At 57.3% G+C, this 26,539-nt stretch overlaps 2 protein-coding genes across 4 annotated transcripts; both read left to right on the forward strand.

The window, feature by feature from the left end:
- The first annotated feature begins 98 nt into the window (after positions 1-98).
- G6PD (glucose-6-phosphate dehydrogenase) lies at positions 99-12,345 on the forward strand. 3 transcript variants are annotated; one of them, XM_045793713.2, is made up of 13 exons: positions 99-315; positions 1,201-1,328; positions 7,177-7,214; positions 7,297-7,405; positions 8,195-8,412; positions 9,307-9,465; positions 9,554-9,679; positions 10,056-10,149; positions 10,480-10,666; positions 10,861-11,096; positions 11,177-11,253; positions 11,384-11,476; positions 11,575-12,345. In XM_045793713.2, exons 1-13 carry the CDS (start codon positions 204-206, stop codon positions 11,663-11,665), a joined length of 1,668 nt encoding a protein of 555 aa, XP_045649669.1. In that variant the 5' UTR covers positions 99-203; the 3' UTR covers positions 11,666-12,345. The 3 variants fall into 3 exon arrangements, with proteins under 3 accessions (XP_045649669.1, XP_045649670.1, XP_045649671.1); XM_045793714.2 differs by lacking the exon at positions 99-315 and adding an exon at positions 444-600; XM_045793715.2 differs by lacking the exon at positions 99-315 and adding an exon at positions 864-1,079.
- A 5,279-nt stretch (positions 12,346-17,624) lies between these two features.
- On the forward strand, positions 17,625-25,824 carry FAM3A (FAM3 metabolism regulating signaling molecule A). Its single transcript, XM_045793712.2, has 10 exons — positions 17,625-17,783; positions 17,957-18,174; positions 19,939-20,052; positions 20,607-20,630; positions 22,722-22,845; positions 22,943-23,001; positions 23,512-23,562; positions 23,872-23,956; positions 24,033-24,159; positions 25,083-25,824. The coding sequence occupies exons 2-10, from the start codon at positions 18,162-18,164 to the stop codon at positions 25,176-25,178; spliced, it is 693 nt and encodes a 230-aa protein (XP_045649668.1). The 5' UTR covers positions 17,625-17,783; positions 17,957-18,161; the 3' UTR covers positions 25,179-25,824.
- The last annotated feature ends 715 nt before the right edge of the window (positions 25,825-26,539 follow it).

Genomic DNA, 26,539 nt, shown 5'->3' on the forward strand with positions numbered 1-26,539 from the left:
CTCTCGGGTGTTGGGTCGCCCCGCCCCCGCCAGGGGAGAAGCTAATAAGGAACCCCCCCCCCCCGGGCTGCAGAAGGCCCCGCCCAGGAACAGGGTCGAGGAGGCGTGGCCACACTGCCGGCGGAAGTGGAGCCCTCCGCGAGGGCGCAGGACCGCCCGGCACGGGCGAGAAAACTGGACTGTAGGGTTGGGCCGAGCCAGTGATGGGTACGCGAGCGAACGGTGCAAAGCTGCATGCAGACGCGCGTGGCACCGAGGACGTGGCGCAGCAGCGGCGGGGAGAGAAGGCGCCCGGCAGCCGGGCCGTCCGCGCAGGTGCCCAAGGGGCGGGGCGGGCCAAGGGTGGGAGCCTTACGCGGCTGGAGGGCGGGGGGGAGGGAGGGCCAGCGTGGGATGCGCGCGCACCTTTGGCGCCCTGGTTCCGCCCCGCCCACGGGGGAGGGGCTCGCTGAGGCTCCGCCCACACGCCTCGCCTGAGGCAGGTCAGCTCAGCCCAGGAGCCCGCCCCCGCCGGTTAAATGAGCCGGCGGGGCGCAACCCCCGGAAACAATCGGGAATTCCGGGGCTTTGAGCAGGGTGTTCGACGGCAGCGAGGCGCAGGTAACGTAGTGGCTAGGCGCCGCGCCAGCGGATGAGCGCGCTGTGCCGCGAGGCCGTTTCATTTGCCATGCTTGGGAGCGGGGCAAAATCGGGAGGGTTTAACCGATCCCGATGTCCCTTGCATCCCTCCATTGGCCTTCTGAGGAGGCTGGGACCCTGAGAGGGGCGGTGACTCGCCGGCGTCTCCCAGCTTGGCAGGAGGAGCGCTGGAGCTGCACTCCGTCATCAGCACGGTCTAACGTGCTCCAGCTCATTGTGGAGTTTCCGCTTGAGTGTGGGGTGAGATGGTCCTGGGCAGGTTGTGCAGTGTTCCAGCAGCTTTACTTGGCCCCGCAGAATTGAGGCTCTAGCTGGAATCCACTGGTACTTTGAGTAATTCTGTAAAGTACGCCGTGAAATAAAGCCGCCTGGATAGTGTGGTGGGAGCCCAGAGCCTGCGGTTTTCTAAGCCCCCAACCATCCTGTTCCCCGGCCATTCGGTGAGTGGTTTCAATAATCAGGCTTCATTGGGTGAGACCCCAAAGGACTCCTCCAGAAAGTGGCCAACTTCCCCATGCTCTTCTCTTCTCCTGTTTTGTCAACGAGCCTTTCTTTAAGCAGAGAGCATCATGGCAGAGCAGGTGGCCCTGAGCCGGACCCAGGTTTGCGGGATCCTTCGGGAAGAGCTGTACCAGGGCAATGCCTTCCATCAATCCGATACACATATCTTCATCATCATGGGTGCATCGGTGAGTCTCCCCCAGGCCCCACACCTTAAAAACCAAGCTCAGGGTTTGACATTGCCTCGGCTCCCTTCCTGCTGGGTGCCTGGGCTTTCCCAGCTGATTGCCTTGGGGCCCCAGGGGCTCTGCTCAGTTGGGCTCTCCCTCTTGGTCCTGCCTGTGCACCACTATCATCCCAGCACCACCCAGTATACATGCACTGCCAGGCTGTTCTGAAATCTGTGCGTGGTCATTGACCGTAGACCCGTGTCCTGGAGCTGGGGGGCTTTAGAGACTGTTGGACGTCTTTCTCCACAGGGAAAACTGCAAACAGGGCAGGCTATTCATTCTGTATCTTTTTCAAACCTGTTTGTGACGTGGTATATGTAACACAGTCAGTGAGTTCCAAAGGCAGGATCTGAGGCCCGAGCTCCGCCTTGGCTGTCTCTATAGCAAGTTCCCTGGGAACAAACACTCGACCTTCCTTTGAATACCATGTCATTACCCCAACTTCCAAGGCCTGCTGAGGAGCTATGACCTGCCCCACCCCACCCCGTTATTTAGCCTGTGGAGCTATCATTTTATTCTAAAGATCAAAGGGTAGAAGCAAACACAGAGTTATAGCACATGGACTGTATGTGATTGGGGTTGGGGGGACAGGAGAGGGAGGGTGGGTCCTAGTGGAGCCATGACCCCGGGACTAAAGCGCTCTGCCGGTGTGCTGTGTGGGAACGAGATCTGCTGGGCGGCAAGACGAGCTGCCAGGGTTTTGTCTCCAACTTAAAAGCAGTCTCACTTCGTTTTTACCCTAAGCATGACCAAGAACGTGCTAACCATCCTGTGACCATTTCTGCCAGTAACTTGCCGTATAATCTTAAGGAAGAATTGCACCCAAACTAGCTAGCTCTTGACAGGGTAGGCGTTGTCTCTCTGCCCCTTCCATGTCAGGGTCCCCGTAACTCTTTGTTCATGTATCATAAGGTGCTGCTGAGCTCTGCAGAGCCTGTTGCCTGCCAGCTTTTGTGATTCTTGATCAGAATTCAGCAAAGGAGAGCAGGAAGCAGGAGGCAGTGCTGGGTGTGGGAGTAGGGCTCTGCCAGAGGGACGGGGGGAGAGAAGGTGGGCCACCCGAAGCACTGTCCTCTGACTCCATAACTCCTAGGGTAGGGGGGACCCAGGGACATGGGGTGGGGGGGAGCAGGCTTAGTCTCTACCTTGGCCCCAGCATGTTTTCCTTAGAGGAGCCAAACCTGTGTTGGCCACAAACTCTCACACCTAGGACTCTGACCGTTAGGCAGGCCCTGGTCCAAGAAACAGGTTGGAGGAGAAAGTTACTCAGGATTATTCCTCCTCCTTCCCCCACCCCTGTACCAGGCTATGATAGGAAGCTCCACCAGCGGGTCCCAGGCCACAAGAAATGGCTTAGGACTCCAGGCTCTCAACTCTTAGATGCTTTGTTGAGAGCACCCAAGCTTGCTGTATGACTGGCAAGTGTCTTTCGTTCTCTGCACCTCAAGTGTTTCTGCGGAGCAAATGAGGGCTTTTGAAACAAATGTCAAGGGACTTCGGGCTGAGCTGATTCTGTGACTGCTCACTGCCTTCGCCTGTGGCCAGCTTGGGGTTGAGCAACTCTTCTTTGCAATTGGTAGGGTTCCCCTTTGCTCTCCTCTGCTCCGAAAGTGACAACCAGATGCTTCCAGAGCAGCAATGGGAAGTGCTACTACAGCAGAGTGGGGTGGGGGAGGACCCCTTGTCCTGGGTTATTTGCTCAAGGGGACTGGGGCCAGGTAGGTGGGCCTCCCATGCTCAGGCAGCATCTAGAACAGCTCCCGCTATCCAGCCTCCGATGCCTGCTCCCTCCTTATAAGAGGCAGGCAGAGTGGTGCTGAGGGCGCACTCTCCCAGAACCTGCTCTTCTGGGAAACCAGCAAGTTCACTGCTCATTCATCCAACAAACAGTGATCAAGTACCTTCTCTACAGTATAGTGAGCACCGGCCCTGCCTTCCCCGTGTGATCTGTGTGCTGGGGGGAAGGGACCCAAGGAGAGTTAGTAGCCCCATCAGAGCTCCTAGTGGCACATGTGACAGAAAACACAAACGGGCCCTTGTGTCCCCAGCCACCTCCAGCACACAGGTCCCATGAGGAGGGCCTGCAGAGCCAGGGTCAGGGAGTGTTCCATGCAAAGAGAAGAACAGACACAGAGCCCCCAGTGGCGGATGCCCCAGGGCAAGCTGAACCCACATGGCCATCCTCTGCCCCTTCCTCCTTCCTCACCTGCTTACCCAACCTTTGCTCTCACGCCCAGCTTCCTTCCTGAGAGCGTCCTGATGGCGGCTCACAGTTACCCAATAGGCTTTGAGCTGCTCTCTGTTCCTCCCATGTGGCCACTTACCCCCTTCTCAGGACTCCCACCCCCAGCCAGGAAGGGAGTGGAGATACTAACTGTCCCTGTCTGGAAAGCTCTGGAATGAAAAAAACCAGTTTCTCCTTACAGACCAGTGTTGGGGAGAGGGGAACCTTGGGCCTGGCAGATCATGTCCTCCCCCACCTGATAGGACCTCGGACAGGCTAGAGGACTCTCCCCCACAGGGGATGGAGGAAGGAGCGGAGGAGCGGGGAGAGAACAGGACAGGGAGTCTGCGTGGGCAGGATTGGCTCACTCCAGGGTTCTCAGCAAGCCCTTCACCTCTCTGGACCTGAGTCTCCCCACGTGGACCATAAGGACCATGGACTTGATGGGTGTTCGGGCCTTATCCCAACATGTGCCTAGGCAAGGGGTTCCCTGGTAGTCCTGGCCCCTCTCTCTTTTGGGGACATTTCTGGGCTGTTTCTCCCCCTGGGGTTGGTAAGATTCTTGCTGTGTCATGATGACCTTGGCACTTCCCCAAAGGCCTGATGATTCATGAGCCCCAGGGTGGAGGAGGGAGCCTACCTCAGCAGCCCCCAGGTTCTATCTCCCCAGTTCCCAGGAACCAGCTGGGCGCCAGCGAGGGCCCAGGCTCCACCCCATGAGGACAGGCAGATCCTTGACCCAGGTGACCCTTGGGGACCGGGGATGGCCCATCCCTCTCAGGCCTCCAGCTGGCAGCCGGCCTGTGAAGCTCTGCGCTGCGCCCTCCACTCTCAGATCCTCACGCAAAGATGTCGGCAGTGGTTTGGGCTTATAAAACTAGACGCTGAGGTCAAACCTAGGTGGCAATAGGCAAGTGGTTTGCCCCAACTGGGACAGATATTGGTAGCTGGAGGTCTTAGTGAGGTCCTGCTTCTCCTGCTAAAGTCACCACATGTCCCCGGCAGCTCTTTCCTCACTGTGGTCCTCAGACAAAATTGAGGGCGTTGGGAAAGACAAGAAGCCTCCAACTCGCATCTCCCCGAGAGACCCTGTCATCACCCCCACGCACGGTGTGCTTCGGTTTGGTCGGTGTCTTCCCTTGTTCATTCTTGCAAAGGAGTGTGATCTAGGCTGGCGGGGAGGGCAGGCCACCTCACTTCCCCGTGAGGAGAGCAGCCAGCAGGACCCCACCACCGTTCCAGGTCATACCTCACCTCTCCCTTGAACGGACGTGGAGCCCAGCAGGCCTCCGGTTGCTGGGTCTGAGCTGAACAAGGCAAGCAGGTTCTGTCGGAAGTTAATCCCAAGGGGAGCCGCAAGAGCAAACAGCCTGGGGTGTTGGGCACTGTGACTCAGCAGACAGGAGACTAGTCCCCTACTACCAGGCCACTGCCCACAGCCTGTCCCAATTCCTCTCAGCCCATTGGAATTTGATCGTAAACAAACATTACCTGCCGCAGGGAAGGTTGGGCGGTATTTGCGGGCCGTGCTTCTGCTTCTCCCGGAGCACGGAGCACTCAGGGCTGAAGTTACCTGAGCAGGGTCTCCCTCCAGTCCCGCGGACGGGAGAAGCCAGAGGCGGGTACTGACGATTGGTGGTGAGGAGTGCCGTAGTAGGGCCCTTGGCTGGGGGTTGGAGTCGGACCATGAAGGACCAGTGAGAGCAGCCCTCCGAAGGTGGCGTTACAACAGAGACCCGCTCCAGAATGCTCGGGAGATCAGTTGTGAACAGTTAGCAGATGTGAGCAGGGACACCAACACAGGGAACCCTGGTTTGGGAAGCACCCGCTTTGGGAGTTTGGGGTCCCAGTGGAGGCTGGAGATGACCAGTAGACACTTGACTATGTGGGTTCAATGCTCACTAAAGTCTGGGCAGGGACACACACGTGGAGGGGTCCACATGCAGGTCCTCACCTAAAGCCCCAGGGGGACATCAGGTCACCCAAAGAGACTTGAGGTGGAACAAAGAACAGGAGGAAACGCAAGCATTCAAGGCACAGGGCGCCCCTGAGCCTATACCCGCCCCCACCCAGAGGAGGGATTTCCTGCCCAGGAGCCCCCTGGGTGCCTTCCTAACTGCTTATCTCTGGGGGGATTGAGCCAGATCGAAATTTCTTTGGTTCTGGTCATGTGGCTTCCGTTTTGCGGGTTCATAACTTCATAGAAATGAACTTATCCAATGGTTACGTGACTTCTAAAAGGTAATTTTGCATTGAATTTTCAGGTCCTTATCCCTGGAGTTCATTTTTCTGCCTACGGCAAGTCCAGTCCACCCCAGCCTGGCTTATTCTCTCCCCACTGATTAACAAGACTCAGTGGAGCGTGAGTTTGTGCCCCAGGCCCATCCCACGCTCTAATTACAGGGTGGGCAGATGAAAGGGCGCTCTGCTCTTCTGTTCTTCAGAAGCCTGTAACCACTCTTTCCCCTTCCTCTTCCACCTGGAGTAGAGAATTCCTTTGTCAGGTTCCAAAATTAAAGCATATTGGGATGGCTCACATCCACACAGTTGACACAGCAGTGCAACACAGAGCGCCTTGGTGGCTCTATTGGTTGAGCGGCCGACTCTCGATTTTGGCTCAGGTCATGATCTCAGGGTCGAGAGATCCAGTCCGACATCGGGCTCCGTGCAGGGCTCTGAGTCAGCCTCAGAATGGAGTTCCCTGTTTCTGGCATTTTGGTAGAATCCGCTGGTGAAACATTCTAGCGCCAGGGTCAGTGTTGGCGTTGCCTTGGTGGAAAGGTTTCCGTAATGACCATTGCCCACTTAGGTCCCTGTCTCTGTTTTGGTGGATTGGACTTTTCTAGAAATTTGGTCCATTTCATCTAAGCTGTCAGACATGGCACAGGGTTGTTCATAAAATCCCCTTCTGTGTTTTCCTGATTGTACTTTTGTCCTGTTGCTCTCCTAATTTTTGGTACCTTTTAAAAAAGTAGTCTTGCCCCAGAGGGTTGCTTGTTTTTATTAGTCTTTTTCAAACACCAGCTTTTGGCTTTCTTGATATTTTCTTTTGGTTTCCCTGCCTTGTAATTTGCTTGGCTTTAAAATTCTACTCTTTTGTCTGACTTCTAAAATCAGGCCCTGAGCTCATTAGTCCCGAGTTAAGGGCAGCATCTCAGGCCACATCCCATAGGTGTTGCTACTTCTGTTGCCATTCAGTTCTAGAGTTTTCAGGTTTTCTTCAGCCTGTGGGCCGTTCAGAAGCGGGCCGTTGGCCTGGGTGTGGTTCCACTTGCTTGCACTATGACCAGAGATTGTGGTCTGTGTGATCGCAGGGCAGGCTGGGTGGTCGAGGTACCTCCTGGCATGAGGTCCCTTCCCCTCAGGGTGCCTACTGAAATACATGGGCGCCGTCAGCTCAGGGTCAGGGTAAAGGGCTAGCACAGGCTCCAATCCGAGTTCCTCTTGCTATACATACAGGGGCAAGATAGGTATGCTTGCGGCTGAGTGGTGACCCTGAGCAAGTGCCCAGGTTGAAAGGGAGGAGACCATGTAGGTCATGCCCCCAGCTTCTCCTGACCATGCCTGTTCCCTCTGCCGCAGGGCGACCTGGCCAAGAAGAAGATTTACCCCACCATCTGGTAAGCATGTCCCCCCACTGTCCTACTGTCCCCAGCCCTCCCCACCCTCCCCGTCCTGGCCACAGCCATGCCGTGCCCTCAGGTGGCTGTTCCGGGATGGCCTTCTGCCCGAAGACACCTTCATCGTGGGCTATGCCCGCTCCCGCCTCACAGTGGCTGACATCCGGAAACAGAGCGAGCCCTTCTTCAAAGTGAGTGGCTTCTGGGGGTCTCCAGGAGGGACAGGCCCACCTCCCATCCCATCCCAGGAAGCCCTTCCCTCCTCCCACTCCTGCTCTCTGCTTTTTCTTCCCTGGGACAGGCCCCCTTCTTCCCTGCCATGGTGGAGAGGCAGGGCCACTTTAGGAAAACAGCTTAGAGCCCCTTCTGCCCTAGCACTTCTCGTCCTTGCCTTCCCCGGGGCAGCCCTGCCACACCTGCTCCTGCAGCTGCTCTGATGACAGAAGTAGTGTAGGGCGAGGTGCAGGTACCCTGCCAGCCTGAGACCCCTGTTTCCCAACTCCTCTCCGACCTGGACACACCGGGTCCTCCCTGCTGTGCCACACACACACACACACACACACACACACACACACACACCCCGGTCTGGGGCCAGGAGCTGAAAACGTGTCTTCAGGACAAAAATCTTACACATCTGCCTCTTTCCAACACACCGTAGTTTGGTGTCATGACTTCGGAGAGAGCTCTCTGTCCATTGTGTTTCTGCCAGGTCACAGTTTCCTGAAATCTAACTTCTGTGTCAGGGCATGAGGCCCCCAGAAGTGACTACAGGCTGTGGGCCCAGCCTGGGACTGCTGGGCCCTGTCTCCTGCAGTGTTGTGCTGCCTCGGCCTTCCCCTGTAGGTGTGCAAAGCTGACAAGATGGGGGTGAACCCAGTGTGGAGCTAGGATGACTGACTTCTGAGGGAGCCCACCAGGGCTATGGGATGAGAGAGGGAGGGCCGGGGAGGGGCCAGTGTCCCTGTATCCATCTTTCTCAGGCCACACCAGAGGAGAAGCCCAAGCTGGAGGAGTTCTTTGCCCGCAACTCCTATGTGGCTGGCCAGTATGACGACACGGCCTCCTACGAGCGCCTCAACAGCCACATGAATGCCCTCCACCAGGGGCCACAGACCAACCGCCTCTTTTACCTGGCCTTGCCCCCCACAGTCTACGAGGCGGTCACCAAGAACATCCACGAGACCTGCATGAGCCAGACGTAAGGCTTGTCTTTTGCCCTCCCTGCCTCCTAGGTGTACCCTGTCGTGGTCTGGCCTGCCCTGGCAGTTGTCCAGAATCCCTGGGGCAAACTAGTCTACCGTGTCTGAAAAAGATGGTGACCCCTGTTTGTTCGCTACATGAGTTAGCTTTCCAAAGAAGAAAGTAGGGTATAAATACAGGAGCTTTCTAATAGCATTTACCAAAAATGCTACCGCACTTGTTTACCTTGGAAATCCTCCTGATGACCCTCCTGGCCCATAGAAATCCGACTTTCCCTGGCAGCTGTTCCTGCGAGGACCACAAGGTGGCAGTGTTGCTCCATGAAACTCCTGCTGCTGGTCGCTTGTTCTCTGGTTTCTCAGTTTCCCTAGAGCCCTTTCGTGACCATAAGGTGGTGGTATTGCTCCACAAAAAGTTTGCTTTCTGTTGCGCCCTGGCTCTGCCAGTCTGTCTTTCTGTCAAAGACAAGGTCATCTGTTTCACTTTGTTGTCGTTTTGAACACAAAGTACCACATTAACTGTCCATAGGGAATAGCAAAGAAAGGGATCTTTTTCCATTTTAAAATTTGCAGAGGCAGCTGTGCCCGTGACATGCCCTCCCCCAGTGTGGGGCCCATTCTAGTGACCAGTGGGTCGGGCAGGAAGGCTTCTGAGGAAGTTTTCAGTGTGGCATTGAAGGCTGGGGAGGACAGGAGGTGTCCTCGGGTCTGGGGACTCTGTGCCAAGGTGGGGCAGAAGGGCCCATCCGGCAGAGCTTTGCCAGTCACCTAACAATGCAAACCAGGAGGAAGGGCTCTGCGTCTTCTTGAGGAGGGAGACCTAGGGAAAGACGAGGTTCTGGCCCCTGCTGCCCAGGGAGTGTGTGGGGTGACGCAGCTCCGGGTTCCCACAGAGGCTGGAACCGTGTCATTGTGGAGAAGCCCTTCGGGAGGGACCTGCAGAGCTCCGACAGGCTGTCCAACCACATCTCTTCCTTGTTCCGTGAGGACCAGATCTACCGCATCGACCACTACCTGGGCAAGGAGATGGTCCAGAACCTCATGGTGCTGAGGTGCGGCCAGGCCTGGGCAACGGGGTAGAGGGGGACTGGGTCTGGGGTGGGCCCGCAAGGATACAGGGCCACCCTACCCCTCCTGCAGGTTTGCCAACAGGATCTTCGGCCCCATCTGGAACCGGGACAACATTGCCTGTGTCATCCTCACTTTCAAGGAGCCCTTTGGCACTGAGGGCCGTGGGGGTTACTTCGATGAATTTGGGATCATCCGGTGAGAGCCTGTCTCCCCTTCCTGGGAGGTTAGCACAGGCAAGGGGTGCAGTCCTGCCGTTCTGCAGGGTCACCCCTTCCCTGTTCTGGGGGGCTCTTCCCACCCCAAGATTCAAATTCACGAGTGGGTGTCTGAGTGGTCAGTGGTGGCTGTGAAGGGAGGAGTCACTGTCTCTTTCCTTGCCTGAGGGGACCTCAAGGGGTAGATATGGGTTCAGAAAACAAGTCTCATAGCTTATTGCTTAAAAGCCCTATTTGAGGTGCTGAGTCCCCAGAACCTGGCTGACAGGGAGGGGGCAGAGGTAAGCCCCCTCCTTGCACCTTCCTCCCTGCCCAAATGCCCCCAAGCCAAGTTCCACCTGCTTCTTCCTCTGCAGGGACGTGATGCAGAACCACCTCCTGCAGATGCTCTGTCTGGTGGCCATGGAGAAGCCCGCCTCCACAGACTCGGACGACGTCCGTGACGAGAAGGTGGGTGGAGGTGCCCCCTCCTGGTCCCTGCAGCCAGGACTGGCAGTGCCTGTTGTGTCCCCCAGGCAGACCATTGCCTGTCCTTCAGAAGAAAATGAGGGTGGCTCCAGGTGGTCCCAGGGAGCCCTTGGGTTGGAGGGCCACGGCCATGCCCTCAGCAGGGTGAACAAAACTGACTGCACACCTCCTGCCTGTACTGACCAGTCACACCTCCGGGAAGCCCACCCGGCTAGGTCCCATGGCTTCCTCCTCACACCTACTGCCCTCTGTCCCACGCATGGCCCTCCATCCCCTTACCCAAGGAGCCCCTCTCTCCCGGTTTTCTCCCAGGTCAAGGTGTTAAAATGTATCTCAGAGGTGCAAGCAGATAACGTGGTCCTGGGCCAGTATGTGGGGAACCCCAGCGGAGAGGGGGAGTCCACCAAAGGGTACCTGGATGACCCCACAGTACCCCGTGGGTCCACCACTGCGACCTTTGCAGCCGTCGTCCTTTATGTGGAGAACGAGAGGTGGGACGGTAGGTGACGCCTCAGGGACTGGCAGGCAGGGCCGCCAAAACCGCGCGGAGCCCTTGTCCCCAGAGCCTGACCCAGCAGGAGTGGCACCCAGCCACCGCACGCACCCTGTCGTGCTCGCGCCCACGCTCCCTCCCCTGCTCCCTCAGCCCTGCGCTGGTGGGGCAGGTCCTGAAGCCAGCTGTGCCCCCACCAGGGGTGCCCTTCATCCTGCGCTGCGGGAAAGCACTGAACGAGCGCAAGGCCGAGGTGCGGCTGCAGTTCCGCGACGTGGCCGGCGACATCTTCCAGCAGCAGTGCAAGCGCAATGAGCTGGTGATCCGCGTGCAGCCCAACGAGGCCGTGTACACCAAGATGATGACCAAGAAACCCGGCATGTTCTTCAACCCTGAGGAGTCCGAGCTCGACCTGACGTACGGCAACAGATACAAGGTGGGCACTTGGCCCGGGGGGGCGGTGGCTGGGGGGCTCTGCGTGCACAGGCAGCCTCAGCAAGAGCCCTCCTGCTCTAGAACGTGAAGCTCCCCGATGCCTACGAGCGCCTCATCCTGGACGTCTTCTGCGGGAACCAGATGCACTTCGTGCGCAGGTAAGGGGTGCCCCATGCGCCGCGTGTGCGCTGGGGCTGAGCTGGGCTCCAGGTGATGGGGCTGCCTTCTCCCTCCCTCGCCCCCTCCCTGCCCCCAGAAACCCCCCAAAGCCACACTGTGTCCCTTCAGTGACGAGCTCCGGGAAGCCTGGCGGATCTTTACGCCGCTGTTGCACAAGATTGAGCGTGAGAAGCTCCAGCCTATCCCTTATGTTTACGGCAGGTAAGGGGCCCAGCAGGGAGGGAAGGATGGGGCTGTGCGGGGGTGGCACCGGAGCCCACGGGCTCCCTCACGTCTCCCTCTGCCTGTCACTCTCCCAGCCGAGGCCCCGCGGAGGCAGATGAGCTGATGAAGAGAGTGGGCTTCCAGTACGAGGGCACCTACAAGTGGGTGAACCCCCACAAGCTCTGAGCCCTGAGCCCCAGGTCCCAACCCCACCCCCCTTGGCCCTGTCTGTCTTTGTTCCTCCCACTTGCCTGCCACCCCAACCCCACATCGAGAGGGCTTCAGGACCATAGGCCTTAGCCTCACATTCCTGGCCCCCGGCCACCCCGGGCCTAGCTACATTCCGCAACCACCAAGCACTCGAGACTCGCGCTGTGACCATCTCTAGCTGCCACTGGCCCTTCCTGAGCCAGCTTCTGTCCACTGGACTGAGCCCCAGCAGAAGGAAGTAGAGTGGCTTTTCCACCTGTCCTGGGCTCCTCCACCTAGGACAGGAGTGAGGGATGACGGAGGGGACAGTGGGTGGGTGTCCATGGGCTAGTGGCCACCCCACACTCCTGCTGGCTATGAGCAAGGTCCTCAGAACTGGGGGGAAGGAGTCAAGCGCTTTCACACCAGTCTCAGTGCCACTCAACATTCCTGGTCACCCGCTGGAAGGGACCTCCGTGCTGCCCAGCAGTCCCTGGTGTCTTGGGCCCCCTGAATGCCCCTCTGCTCCCCCCCCCAGTTCTCCCCATTACCCCAACTGTGCACTCCATGGCCCACCCACCTCAATGCACCTACAGGGGGCCCCCTCGCCACTGGAAAAGCAGAAACGGCCAGCGACGCACCCCATCTCAGCCCCTGCCATTAAATCCACAAACACACCCGCCTGCTCCCTGCTTGTTTCCTTCCTGCCACCTGTACCTGTGGAGGAGGGCACCTGCGCCTGAGGCCAGTCCGGCCAGTGGAGGGCCCTCGGCCACCTGACTCCCTGACTACCCAGCCCTCACCTGGTTCTCATCACCCATGTCCCTCCCCAGCATGGGCTTGGCAGTCTGGGCCTTGTTCACCCCTGACCCCACGTCTAGTCATGACTGATCCCTGCACCACAGCTGCCTCCTGAGAGCCCCCCCACACACACGTCTGTGCTCTTCACTCTGCCCCGCTCTGTGGGACTTCATCACCAGACCACATAGGGGTACGAAATTGGGTCACATTCCTTTTTACATGGGCCTCCTCCGCCCTGACCCTGTCCCTGCCGTAGCGAGGTCACGTCACAGAATCACTGAGGGCCATTTAGACACACTGACAGTCCACGGACACAAGAAGTATTTAGGAAGGAGAGGCAATGGGCTTTTGGGACTGACCCCAGATGCTGGGGCAGGGGGGATGGCTGCGATAAGGCACTACAGCCGGGGAGGGGGAGCTTAAGACCGCAGACATCCGTCCTCTCACAGCTCCGAGGCCAGAAGTCAGAAATCCAGGTCTCAGCAGGGGGGAGCTCCCTCCCTCCGAAGGCTCTAGGGGCCCTCCTTGCCTCTTCCAGCTGCTGGTGGTGGCCAGCATCCTTGGCCTGCTTTGGCCGGTAGACGCACCACCCGTTTCAGCCTCTCTCTGTGCACTGCCTTGTCTCTGGGTGTGTGTCTCCTGGTTTCTCTTCTTAGGAGGACACCAGTCATATCAGATTAGGGGCCCACTCTATTCCATGATCTCAGTTTAACTTACCTTGATTATCTCTGTAAACACTCCCATTTCCAAATAAGGCCACATTCCAAGGATCCAGATGAACACGAATTGGGGGGGGGCACTGCTCAACCCAGTAGACTCCCAACAAAGGCAGCAGCCCCTGAGCATCTGTCCTGCTCTCTCTCCCAGCTCTACTCACCTGAGCACCAGGGAGACCGCAGGAACCAACACTGCAGTCCCCACGCTTGTGGCCTGGGTTCTGGGAGATGCAGCCAACTAGGAACGAAAGGACAGAATGATCAGATGGTGGTGCGTTTTATGGAGGGAACAGGCAGCACAGAAAATCGCCAGGGGAGGGAGGCTCCATTACCGGCAAGGGGAAGACCTAGCCCACGGCACTGTGGTTGTCAGGGCTCGGCCTTTCTGTCCCCCAGGCCTGCTTGGGGGCAATTGCCCAGAACTCTTTGCTCCAACCATCCAGGCCTCTCCTGGTCCTGCCACTGAGAACCAGCTGGGCTCACTCCTGCATGGTCCCCCTGGGCTGGGATGGCAACAGTTGGGGGGCCTGGCAAGGGTGAGGAAGACAGGGGCGCAGCCTGACAGAGTGCTGGCTGTGGGGGATGAGCCAAGGTTCCCACCCCGGAGCAATACATAGATGAGGAAGAAACTCTAACGGCGGGTTGTTCCTGCCCCATAAGCTAGGATACTGTGTCACCCCTGTATGTACAAGCTGCACCAATGGGTGCCATCTGCACTCTCCCCATCCCCTCCTGTAACCAGGGGAGGTGGTGCCTTCAGATTAAGGAAGGAGGGAGATCACCAAGGTCACCTAAAGAGGGAAGGAAGGAGCATCATGGGGTTAGAACAGATCACAGACCCTTCAGTGGTGACTTTCCTTGGTGGGATCTGGACCTCAGGATCCCTCCTAGCCCAAGTCCATGCAGACCAGCCAAGAAGACTCCATGTGGACAGGATTGGAGGCCAGGCTTCAGCCAGCGGGCAGTGGCCTTGGTCCTTGCTAGTTCCTGTGGCCTCCTGGAGAGGGAGCGGTGGCAAGGGCCTCCCCGGGAGATAGTGGGGGCCAGCCTAGGAACTCACAGGCTCCCCTGTAACCCTTTGGCTCCCACGTAGCTGCAGAGGGTCTTGCCCTTGACTGGTGCAGTCACATGCCTGGGATGGGCAGATGAGCTGGGGTGACACAGAAGGGATGGTGGCCAGGAATGGGGCAAAATGGGTTCCTGTAGATGCGGCCGCACCTTCCCCCACTTACCACCAGAGGGTTCTGTCCTGCCTACTCTTAAGTTCCCAGCCACTCAGGCCCACCATCCTGGAATACAGACCTGAGGATAACTTCAAACCCTTGAGGGGGGGTCAGGAGAAGCCAAATAAATGAAGATGCGGGAGTCCTTCCTGACCCTGGCAGGGGTCCTCAAGCTCAGAATTCTTTGCAGAGCTCCACAGACATTCATAGACTTTGGGGGACCCAGCAGAGCTGTGTTCTGGGGATAATCTTGAGTCCCCAGGCCCCTTGGGAAACTTGCTGGCATGGCATCACCAGGAAGGATGCTCCCGGAAGTGTGGGAGGATCCACATAAGGGCAGCAGCAGGAGCCCAAAGTAGAAGAGGGACCCAGCTCCTCTGGGGCCCCCAACACATGATGACCAATGTGTGAGTGGGGAGGGCAGGATGTTGGGACCTCCCGATCTCCTGCTCTGTCTCTCCTGTGACAGGCACAAGGACCCAGGTGAGGGCGGTCAACTGACACCTCAGATCTGGGTGCTACACTGTGGCATACACATAAGGGCCCTGGTAATGACACTCAACTGTCACCTGACCCCTGGGTGAGGAACAGAGAGAGGGACCTGATGAGGACAGTCCGCTGTCATCCCAGCTCTAGGAACCTGCAATGGGGAAGAGGCATGAGGGCCCAAGTAAGGACATTAAACTGTCACCTCCATTCTGGGTCCCCACAATGAGGTACAAGTATGAGGGGCCAGGTGAGGACAGTTGCTTGTCACCTCCCTGCTGAGTGAATACAATCTGACAGAATTTAGGGCCTTGCTGAACTGAGACAATGGGGAAGAGAGATGACAGACCCAGTGAGGAGACCCATGTCTCACTTCACATCCATGTGCTTACGCTGGGACAGATGCAAGCAGTCCCAGGTGAGGAAAGACACCTGTCACCTCAGCTCCAGGTGGCAACATTGGTGCTGAGGTATAAGGGCTTTCAACTGGCTCCAGATCTCTACACGGGGACAGAACAGGAGGGTCCATGTGAGGAGAGCCAACAGTCCCCTCAGCTCTGGGTACCTATACTGGGGTAGAAGCACTAGGCCCAAGTTTCAACATTCAACTAACATTTAACTTCTGGATGCTGACACTGGGGCAAGGCTTAAGGGCCAGGAGTGGAGAGTCAGTTTCCCCTCAGCTCCTGGTGCCTAACCTCGGGTGGAGGAATGAGGGACAGGTGATGTCATTCAACTGTTAGGTCAGATCTGGGTCCTTACCCTGAGGGAGAGCGCAAGAACCCAAGACGCGATGCACAAGGAGCGCTGCGGCCGTGCGAGCTGGTGCAAGCTCCGCTGGGGCAGGGACCCAAGCCCCATCAGACGGCTTGAGTGCCGCCTCAGCTCTGTGTGGCTACAGAAGCCTGAGACGTGAGGACCCAGGTGACAGCATTCCAGTGCAACCCCGGATCTTGACCCCCTGTGCTACAAAGAAGAATGAGGCACTAGGTAGAGACATGAGAGCCCAGATGAGAACAGTCAAGTACAAATCTTGGTGCCTGTCCTGGAAAGTGGAATGAGGGGCTGTTGAGGTCATTCCACTGTCCGTTAAGCTGTGGGTTATTAAAGACGCAGGGGCAGGAAGGACTGGGTGGGAGAAATCAATTGTCACCTGAGATCTGATCACCCAATCTAGAGTTGGGGCAAGAGGTCCCAGGTGAGAGGGCCGACTCAGGGGTAGAAGCATGGAGGCCTATATGATTACCGTCAACTGATTACTGCTTCAGTGTCTACACTGAGAGAAGCAAATGAAAGATCTGTTGAGGACATCCACTGGCACCTCAGCCATGGGGATTACACGGGCACAGGTAAGAGCGCCCAGAGGAGACATTCTGTGCCACCTCATGCCCTTGCCCACACTGGGACAGGAGGAGACATGAAGGCCTAGGACATGAGGATGTAATCCTCTCTACGTCCTGACTGAAAAACAGTCCCAGAGAAAATAAGGGAGTTGTGCAAGGCTGCCCCAGAAGGGCCAGAAGACCTGGAACTGGATCCCATCACTTATGTGGTTCCTTTGAGGATGGCGGATGTGCCTCTGGACCCTCAAGGGAACTCATTAAACCAACCTTTTCGAAATGCCTGCTCTGAGCAAGATGTAAACACTGTTGTCTCTCAACTACCAGTCTGGCAGATGCCCCATGCCTGGCTGGCAGTCCGAGTGTGCGTGACCAGGAGCTCCCCCTACTGGGCACCACGACTACAAGCATTGCAGGAAAGACCAGTGGTACCCATGGTCCAGTACGCACAGATCTGTAAGAGTTTGACGGACGGTCAACATTATGTCTGATCCCAAGTTCCATGAAAAAGGAAAAAAAAATATACCAACCCCCGACTGCAGCAATCAGGGGCCTAAACTGATTACCTTGATCTTATACCAACGGAGAAGTTACTGGATTCTAGCCAGAGTTCTCACTGCCTGACGCTACAAGCTTACTCTATTTTGGATTCTTTCCTTAGGAAGGTTTCCGTAAGTGGGATGCTTGGGTCAGAGGACACAGATGTCTCCTGGGCTCCCGTGCCGCCGGGGTGCTGCCCTCCAGGGAGAAAGGCGAGCCCCCCCCCCCCCCCGACAGCGGGTGCAGCCCTCCCGGCGTGGTAGGTGGTGAGGGGGCGTTGGGCGGCGCCACGGCTGCCTGCCTGCAGGAGGGGAGGAGGAGGGGAGCAGGCAGGAGTTCTCCGTCGTCAGAGATACCAGAGACCATGTGGACGCGCTTCCGTCTAGAAAACGGAGTGTGAGGAAAGGCATCGCTTTTGCGATGGGCTCGCCGCATTCTGTTTTCCCCTGTGTACTCTTCTGAGCCTCCAGCTTCCTAAAAGACACACATCTCAATTTTAAAACAACTTCTAATTACGCCTCCAGATCCATCCGCTTCTTCCAGCCTTCAGAAATCCGACTGCAAGCCACGAGCTCAGCCCCAGCCCTCGAAGCCTAAGAAGGCTGGCATCTCCCACCTTGGAGGAGCCTGAGGGAAGATTTCTGCAGCGAAGCTAATGTGGGATCGGGGCCGAGGCCACACGGCTCCTCCCCTGCGAAATCCGAGCGGCACAGTCTCTGCGCGTTCGGAGGCGGTGCCGCTGCGGGCCCCTCCCCCCCGGCAGCCAGAACGAATGGTGGAGGCGGACCTGTGGGCAGGGACTCAGCCTCCTCTCCTTTGACCGCCCGGCGGCAGGGCCCGAGCGCACGGCTGGGGTGGTGCCTGCGGGCCGTGGCCCCGCCCCGGGCCGCCATTGCCGGGCCTGTCGGGCAGAGGTGCGCGCCTTCCTCGCCTCGGCTCGGGGAGCGGAGCCGGGCGGCCGGCCTGACCGGGCTGCCCCCAACCCAGCTAGCATCTCCCCCACGGCCAGGCAAGTCTCCACCAGCCTAGCCCGTGCCCTGACGGGGGGGTGGGGTGCTGAGCTCAGGGCCTCCCACGGAGGAGGCCCGCATCCGGGAGAACCACCTTTACTTCCCGGCCCCAGAATCTCCCGTGGGCACGACCGTGACCGACGGGTTCCTGAGGACCCTCCTGTCCTGACAGGTCTTCACTCCGCGAGCCCGAGGGGCCTGACCAGCTGGTTGGACGCACAAGCCGGTGCACCGATCGCGTCCTCCTGGCAGCAGGGGCTAAGCCCAGGATCATCGTTGAGTCCCACCCAAACCTGCTCTTCTGCTTTATTGCCCCCAGAGGGCACGGTCCCCAAACTGCACCTGCCGGCAGCCCCAACCCAGCGGGAGAAGTGGACATGAGGTTGGCAGGTGGGTGGCTTCCACAGTGAACGGGAGACAGTTGGAAAGGGGACGGGACTGGAGGCCCAGGTGTCCGGAGGTCTGTGTCTGGAGGGGCCCAGGTGCACCACTGAGTGTGGTTTTGCAAACGGAAGGCACTGCACACTCATTCTGTGACCTTGAGCAAATCCTTTCACCTCCCAGGACTTCCAAGAGCTGTGAAATGAGGATCAGGGTAGTCGATTTCTGCGAACTCGGATAACTGGCCGCTGTCTGAAAAAAACGAGTTGTGGGGGAGGCTCCAGGGGGCATGGCGGCTAGGTGAAGAGGGGGGCGGTGTGCAGTAGCGGAGAGGCGTGGTCTTAGAGTAGAAACTGACCAGAGCGGCAATGGGGCTAGATAAAAACTGGTGCCAAACCTGACCTCGGGGGGACAACTTCGATAGATGGCTTGGCTGGGGGAGGAACACATGAGGGTGGGCAGTGGCGAGCAGAACTCAAGAGTTGGAGTTCAGACCTGCTAACGGTTGCAGCCTTGTAAATGTATCCCAGTAAAGCTGGCTGGTGAGGAACTGGCTGGGAGGGTGTGGCCTCAAGATCAGCGACGGCTGGAGTAAAAAATACTCACCGCTCTGTGGATTAATCCGAGACCAGGAGTTGACGCGGCCTGGGACAGAAGATGGGCACGTCCAGCGTTTCAGGGGAGAGTAGAGGAGGACAATCTAAGTAGGGAGGATAAGGAGCATCCAGCTAGGGTTAGGATGTGCTGTCTCAGAAGCCACTGGAGAAATGTTTCCTGAAGGAGGACCCGGGCAGCCAACTGAGAGGTCAGGAAGATTGGGGCCGACAGGTGACCCAGGGAGTTGACCCCAAGAAGGTCATAGGTGGTTTTGGCCACAAGCTGTTTCGGTGGGGTGATGGACACAAAGCCACACTGGAGTAGGCTGGGAGAGAGTGGGTGGTGAGACTGGGGAAGACGAAGGGAGGGAAGAGAGGTCAGTGGCTGGATGAGGATGTGATTTGAAGAAGGGCCTCTCCTGTGCTTTCTTACAACAGGAGGTGTTGCAGATTGAGGAGAAAGAGTGAGAGAGGATGACGATTATTGGGAGGAGAGCTTGGGGTCCAGCTCACAGCAGCTGCAGGAACTGGCCTTCAAAAGGAATAGGGGAGCGCCTGGGTGGCTCAGTTGTTTAAGCGACTGCCTTTGGCTCTAGTCATGATCCTGGCGTCCGGGGATCGAGTCCTGCGCCAGGCTCCCTGCTCAGCCGGGAGTCTGCTTCTTCCTCTGACCCTCCCCCATCTCGTGCACGCACACACACACACACACACACACACACACACACACACACATGCCTGCACGTGCGCGCTCTTTCTAATAAATAAGTAAAATCTTTAAAAATTGAAGAAAAAAGGAGTAGGGACCCCCTCCTCCATCATGACAGGAGAAAAATAGGACAGGGCGGATGGGATATAAATATGTCGGTAGCCTCAGAGGCAGAAAGTTAGGGGGCTCCTGGGGAAGGCTTGGAGCCTCTTGACCAGTAAGGTCTGCAAGGCTCCTCCACACCTGCCACCGAGAACCAAGCTGGGAGCCCTGGATTCAGTGTCCTCCTTCTACCTACCAGGAGCTCAAGTCCCCCTCTCAGGCCTGGTGGATGGCAGCAGGTCCCCACCTTCCTGTCCTCTGCTCACTTCTTCCCAAGTGGCGGGGAGATTCAGTCCTGAGAGGCCCCAGGGTCATTCAGGACCTCACTGACAACCAAGGTGGCCTTGCCCCTGTCTGTCCTGCCTCTAGGCCCCCTCCGCATTGTGGCCCTGGTTGTCACCGTGGGCCTTACCTGGATCGTGGTCAGCATCCTCCTGGGTGGGCCTGGCAGTGGCTTTCCTCGCATCCAGCAACTCTTCACCAGTGAGTATGGGATTCTTCCTTGCTCTGCTGTGGAGGGCACTCTGGTGGGCACTCTGGGCCTGTGGGCAGAGGCTTAGGGTGGGGTGGGGGCAGTGGGTTTTCTGTCTCTTCCTGGCAGGCCACCTCTAGCTGCCCTTGGTCTGTCTCCTGGCACCCAGCGCAGTGTTCCCCATACCACCCAGTTGCTTCAGCTGGGAACTCCAATCCCTACTAATTAGAACTCTGTGCCCTGTTGGAGTCAGCAGAATCAGTGAGGGGCAGGGGGATTGCGCTGAACTTTGGGGACGACACCCCAGCTGCTCCCTGCAGGCTCAAACCGTGGCCTCTGGAATGGGGAGGGCGCTCTATACCTTATTATTAGTAGCGCTTCATCCAAGGACTGTTTACAATTGCAGTTTACCCTTTTCCCAGAGCAGGGGGTTTGCATCTGGCTCAGCCCTGACCCCTGAGCCTGACCAACGCTCCACCTTGAGTTCATGGTATAGGGCCAGAACGCCCTGCTGCCGGCCCCTGGAGGCCTCCACCCTAACACAAACAACTCTCTGTACCCACAGGCCCAGAGAACTCCGTGACCACAGGTAAGGCTCCTGTCACCTCCCCGCTCCTCCCCCGTACCCAGCCCTCATAGCACCGCCTGCCTCAAGTCCTCCCAGGTCTCTGTTCTCCATCCATCCCTCCCCAAACTAGCCATCACAGCCCACTGGAACTGCTTGCATGAACCTAGAAAACCAGTTACCTGTTTCCAGATTACACTGGTGAGATAAACATAGGATAGATGTTCCCATTTCAAAAGGGAGAAACTGGAAGGAATAAAGGGGTCACCAGTCCCAGCCAGTCTGAAACCCAGCAGGGAAAATGCCATCAGGATTCAAGGCCTGAGAAGAATCCTCTGTGGCCCAATGCTCTGTCCTTTGTCCCCACCAGAGCCAGGGGAGACACCCTCTGGTGGGGGCAGTCCTACCGTGTGGGCCTGTGCCGTCTCTGCCCTCTGCAGCCACCGCTCTGCCTTCAGAGCCATCCTTACTTCCTTTTCTGTCCCTTTCAGCCCAGGATGGCAGTGTTTCTGCTGGTATAAAATTCTCAAAAACCTTGGTGTCTTGTGCAATTCATGAGACACTAAGGTAAGAGACAGGAGCGCCACGCAGATGTCTCCTGGATAACCCCACCTCAGTTCCTGGCTTCTGCTGACAGAATTGAGTGGAACCCCAAGTCACATGCCTCAGCTCTTTAGTATCCAGAGCTTGCTTTCTCGTATTTCGCAATATGATTAGACTGTTTTCCAAATTTTCACATTCTGGTTCCTTGGTGCTTAACAATTCCGTTTTCAATTTATCTTTCTCTCCTCGTGTCTTACTGTGAACAACAAGGAGAAACCAGGCTGTGCCCTCAAACACTGTGTTTGGAAATGTCCTTAGCTAAATATCCCAGTTCAGTGTTTACAAGTTCTGCTCTCCACAAAACATTAGAACCAAATTTGGCCAAGTTCTTTGCCACTTTATGACGAGGACCACCTTTCCTCCGGTGTCCAGTAACACGTTCCCCATTTCCATCCGAGATGACCCCAGAAGCGTCTCTAACACGCCCATTGCTGGTACCACTCCAGTCACTATGTGCTCTCCGCTCCCTGCCTTCTGGGCTTTCACCAGCCTTTAACATCCATATTTCTCCCAACACTTTCATGAGTCGATCTAGGCCATGTCTCGCTGCACCTCGGAATTCTACAGCCTCCCTTCATTACCCAGTTCCAAAGCCATTTCTACTTTGTGGGGGACTTGTAACAGCAGCACCCCACCTCCCACCTCCGGCTATCAAAGTCTGTATCAGTTTCCCTGGGCAGCTGGAATAAAATACCACAAACTGGATGGATTAAGTGACAGAAATTTCTTCCCTCAGTAATGTTTGGGGAGCCGGAAGTCTGAAACCTAGCTGTTGGAGGGCTACAGCCCCTCTGCAGGCTCCAGAGGAGGGTCCTTCCTGCCTCTTCTGGCTTCCGGGGGCCCCAGGTGTTCCTTGACTTGTGGCCATGTCACTCCTATCTCTGCCTGCACACAGTCTTCTCCTCTGTATCTGTGTCTTCTCTTCTGTCTCTTATAAGGACGCTTGTCATTGGATTTAGGGCCACCCTACTCCAGGATGAGCTCATTTTAACAAATCATATCTTCAGTGAGCCTGTTGTCAAATAGGGTTATATTTGAAGGTGCCAGGAGTTAGGACTTCAACACATCTTTTGTGGGTCACAGTTAAAAACCTGTAATGGAAGCCACCCCCCTCCTGTCCTCCCACCTCTGCCCAAGGGAGTCAGGTGCTCTCCTCATCACCACTTTCCTGCAGTCACCCTCCCATCTGCTCCCTCCTTCCCCACCTGTGCTCTGTTCCCAGCAGGGCTGCAGCCAGGGACAGCCCTCCTACCTCTTTTCTCTCCTCCCACCAGTGGCAGAAAAGCCTCCCCAAGGTCCCTGTCACCTGGCCCTGAGGCCAGCCCCAGCAAGACGCAGAATATCTGTGGAAGTGTCCCTGGCCTTGGCCTGAGCCATGTCCTCTCCATCCCCATTGGTCCCCTGTTCTGTGGCCACTCATTCCTCCCTGTGGGCTGGTCCTGACCTTCCCGTCTCAGATCTCAGGTGACCCCAGGGCTAGGCCCGTGGGTCACTCCTGCTGTCCCTGCTCAGAGCCACGAGCCAGGAAGTACAAATGTGGCCTGCCCCAGCCGTGTCCTGAGGAGCACCTGGCCTTCCGCATGGTCAGCGGAGCTGCCAATGTCATCGGACCAAAGATCTGCCTTGAAGATAAGATGTGAGCTCCTTGGGGGTGGATGGTGGGGGGGCATGGGAGACTGGAAGGAGAGTGGAGCAAATGTGCCATTTGAGGGCTCTGCCCCCAACCCTGCTAGGCTCATGAGCAGTGTCAAGGACAACGTGGGCCGTGGACTGAACATCGCCCTGGTGAATGGTGAGTTCCTGTGATGTGGGGTCAAAGTTGAGACCGGAGAAGCAGAGCCATGTCATGACCTACCATCCTCCTTCCCTGTACCTTCCCTATGAGGAGATGCCTGGATATTTGCCTTGGCACTCTCCTCCCCTGCGCTCGCCTCTGGGAATTCCCAGGGAGGCATGGGAAGGGGTCTGTGCAAGCTGAAGGTTCCACAGAAGAAGTGACCCAATAAACAAAAGCAAAATAGCAGTAAAGAAGTTTCCAGGAAGTTGAAGGGGGCTTCCTAGGAATCTCCTAGATGTCCTCAAATGGCGGGCAGAACCTCCACAGCCTTGGATGGGCTGTAGCTGTCTGAACAAGGGGACACAGTGGACATGAATATGGGGGAATAATTGAAGAGCTTCCAGAAGGTCTGCACCCAGTGGCCAGTGCCGCGTCCTTAGCCTTGTCTGGGGGGGCTGTTGGTGGTAGGGTGGAGTTGCCCTGGCGGCTCGCCCAGCAGGACCCCCTCCCTCCCTCTCAACTCAGGGGTCAGTGGCGAGCTCATCGAGGCCCGGGCCTTCGACATGTGGGCAGGAGGTAAGTGGTTGCCATGTGCAGCAGAATGACTGGGCATCTTTCTCCTGAAGCGCCGCCCTCTGTCCATTCACTGTGGCTTGAGCACTTCCTTGGGTTTGGAAAAGGCAGGGAGAGGGACAGGTGTATGGTCATAGGGATGGCCCTGGCTTCTTATACCAGTCTGTCCCTTCACTTACTTGGCAGCCCTTGGTGGGTGTGTCCCTGGCCTGATCCCTACTTTAATTTCCTTGTTTGGAGTACAGGGATCAGTGGGGAATGGGCACTGCATGGTGCCTGATGCTCCATGTTTCATGGGACCTGTCACCGCAGATGTGAACGACCTGCTGAAGTTTATTCGGCCGCTGCATGAAGGCACCCTGGTATTTGTGGCATCCTACGATGACCCAGCCACCAAGTAAGTGATTGCTGCGGCCAGCCTCCGCCTCAGCCTCCCATGGCGACGGCTTATATGTCTTCCTTCTGTGTGGCAGGATGAATGAAGAAACCAGGAAGCTTTTCAGCGATCTGGGCAGCAAGAACGTGAAGGATCTGGCCTTTCGGGACAGCTGGGTGTTTGTAGGGGCCAAGGGCGTGCAGAACAAGAGCCCCTTTGAGCAGGTATGGGTGGAGAGCCTGGCACCTCCACTTCCCAGCCCAGAGCAGTCTGCCCACCCCTTCTGCCTCCGTCTCACCAGTGCGCCTTCAGTGCATGCCTCAGACTTCCCTGAATTCCGCTCTAGCATCAGCACCCTTACCCAGGGTAGCTCCAGACCCCTCACCGTCTGCACAGGGAGGGGCAGTAACTTTGGTCCGTCCAAGGTCTTTAAATGGCAAAGCTTTCAGAATGGCAAGACTCACAATTAAGACTCAGAATTAACATCTTCAAGATGCTCAGTCCCGTCCCAGCCTCCTGCAACCCAGTGCCCCGATTCACACTGCATTTCCTTCTCCCGCCAACGCCTGCTGCCCTCTGGTTGGCTGCTCCTCCAGAGCCACACACGTCAAGCCTCATGTGAGGGGCTGGGAAGCCCCAGACACCGTCCTCATCTTTGCGAGGTTCCTGGCCTGGTGGAAGCCACAGTGCCCTCCAGCCCTGCCCCCCCACACACACACAGCAGGACAAGGCAAATAGGCCGTTCCAGTGGTCTCTGGAAGGCTCTGGCTGCCACAAAAGAGCAACTCAGCACCCCAAGAAGTGCCCCCTCTTGCTTTGTTCTTCCTGAATCTTCCAGCAGCTCCCTGCAGGCCAGGTGAGGGTAGGAACATACACATGTTCCCTCCTTACCTCCCCGGGGTGTGCCACGCCTACATAAGTGCTGAGAAGTTGGCTCCCCACACTCCACCTGTGAGGGAAGCAGGCCTGTGCCGCTATTGCCATTTTGTAGATGAGAACATCAGGACACTGGGGCAGACGGGGAGGGGGTGGTGAGTGCCCTGAGCGCACGCGGGTAGTTGGCACCACCACAGAGGGACTGAAAGCTCTGTGTGTCCCTTATGCATGAGGGCTGAGGCCATGACTTCCTGCTCCCCAAACCCCACAGCACGTGAAGAACAGTAAGCACACCAATAAGTATGAAGGCTGGCCTGAGGCGCTGGAGATGGAAGGCTGCATCCCGAGGAGGACAACAGCCAGCTAGCCGGCCGAGCGCAAGGACCAGGCTGAGGGAGGCTGCGTGTGCCTCGCCGGGAGAAGGCAGTGGCGGCGCCAGTGCAGGGCTGAGGCCTGACCCTGCGCCCAGCCAAGAACGCTCTCTTGCCCCAACACATCGGGGCTCCAAGGCAGTGACCGGGGACCAAGTGTAACTGGTGGTGGGGGCTGCAGGGGCCAGCCCCGGCTCACTTTGACAGGGGAAGTCAGGTACCCATCTCCTTCTTTTTCTAAAGGTGCCTCCCCTGGGTAGCCCCAGCCTGATCCCTAAGCACCTGCAGCTACAAGGGCCCAGGGTGTGCCCGCCCCCTCGCTGCACAAACGTGACAGCAGCCCTGCAGCAGATGGGGGCATCTTCTAGAATCTCTCCATCCCAGAGCCACTCGCTGCTCTTTGGGCTATTCCTGTTTCTGGTGTGATTTCTTCTGCTGAGCCACACCTGGTGGCCACTTCAGGAAGCTGGCTGCCTCCTGCCTTGCTGTCTGCAGGAAGGGGCCTCCTTGGAGCCAGGCTGGCAGGGGTGCTAAAGGGGCACCTGATGACCATCCTTAGTGCAACAGATGGCGGCTTCTGAAGTTTGTCAGGGGGCCCACCTTCTAGATGACTTCTTAATAAATTAGTGGCCCCTAATGGAATCAAGTGCATTCAGTGGGGAGTCGGGTGGCATTGTCCTTGCGGGGAGGGACATGTCCTGGAGGCTTAGTGGACCTGTTCCCACAGGCTTCGTAGACAGCTTTTGTTTCCAGGGCTCCTGCCACTGACAGGCAGCTCCCCAACTGGCATTCCCATAGCCTTGCCCAGGAGAGATGATTCTGCCCTCTGGGAATGCAGGAAACCCACCAACTCCCTCAGATACCTCAAAGGCCAGTAGAGACAGGGATGAGGATTAAAACCAGCCCGGGTGCCTCCCTGCTCCCCACAGCCTCCCAGACACTTGCAGCACTTGACTTTGGATGCCTTTGAGATCAGGGCTTCGAAGCCCAAGTCATGTGAGCTATTTGCCATTTCTTGAAGATTACAGTTCTGTTTCCCTTCATTAAGTGAGAACCAGCAAGAAACTATAAGGAGTATTGCTGGAATGGCACATCCGGGGGCAAAGAAGCAGTCTAAGGTCAGAAAAAGGAGAAAAGGCAGTTTGAACTTCCTAGATTTCGTGAAGCCAGGAGCCAACCAGGCAACCTCAAGGGGGCCAAGGCAGGGGTGAAGGACTTCACGAGTCCTGCTCTGGAGACAGGCTTCCCAAGCCTTCACCTTCTAGGAGTTCAGTGCTGCCAGAATGTGAACAGAGTTTCAAGAAAGGAAAGTATTTAAGGAGCAGGCAAAAGAGGAATGAGAGGCCCGGGAACCACC

The sequence above is a fragment of the Ursus americanus genome, chromosome X, assembly GCF_024610735.1.
Source record: "Ursus americanus isolate L20-20 chromosome X, mUrsAme1.1.p, whole genome shotgun sequence".
Lineage (NCBI taxonomy): Eukaryota > Metazoa > Chordata > Mammalia > Carnivora > Ursidae > Ursus > Ursus americanus.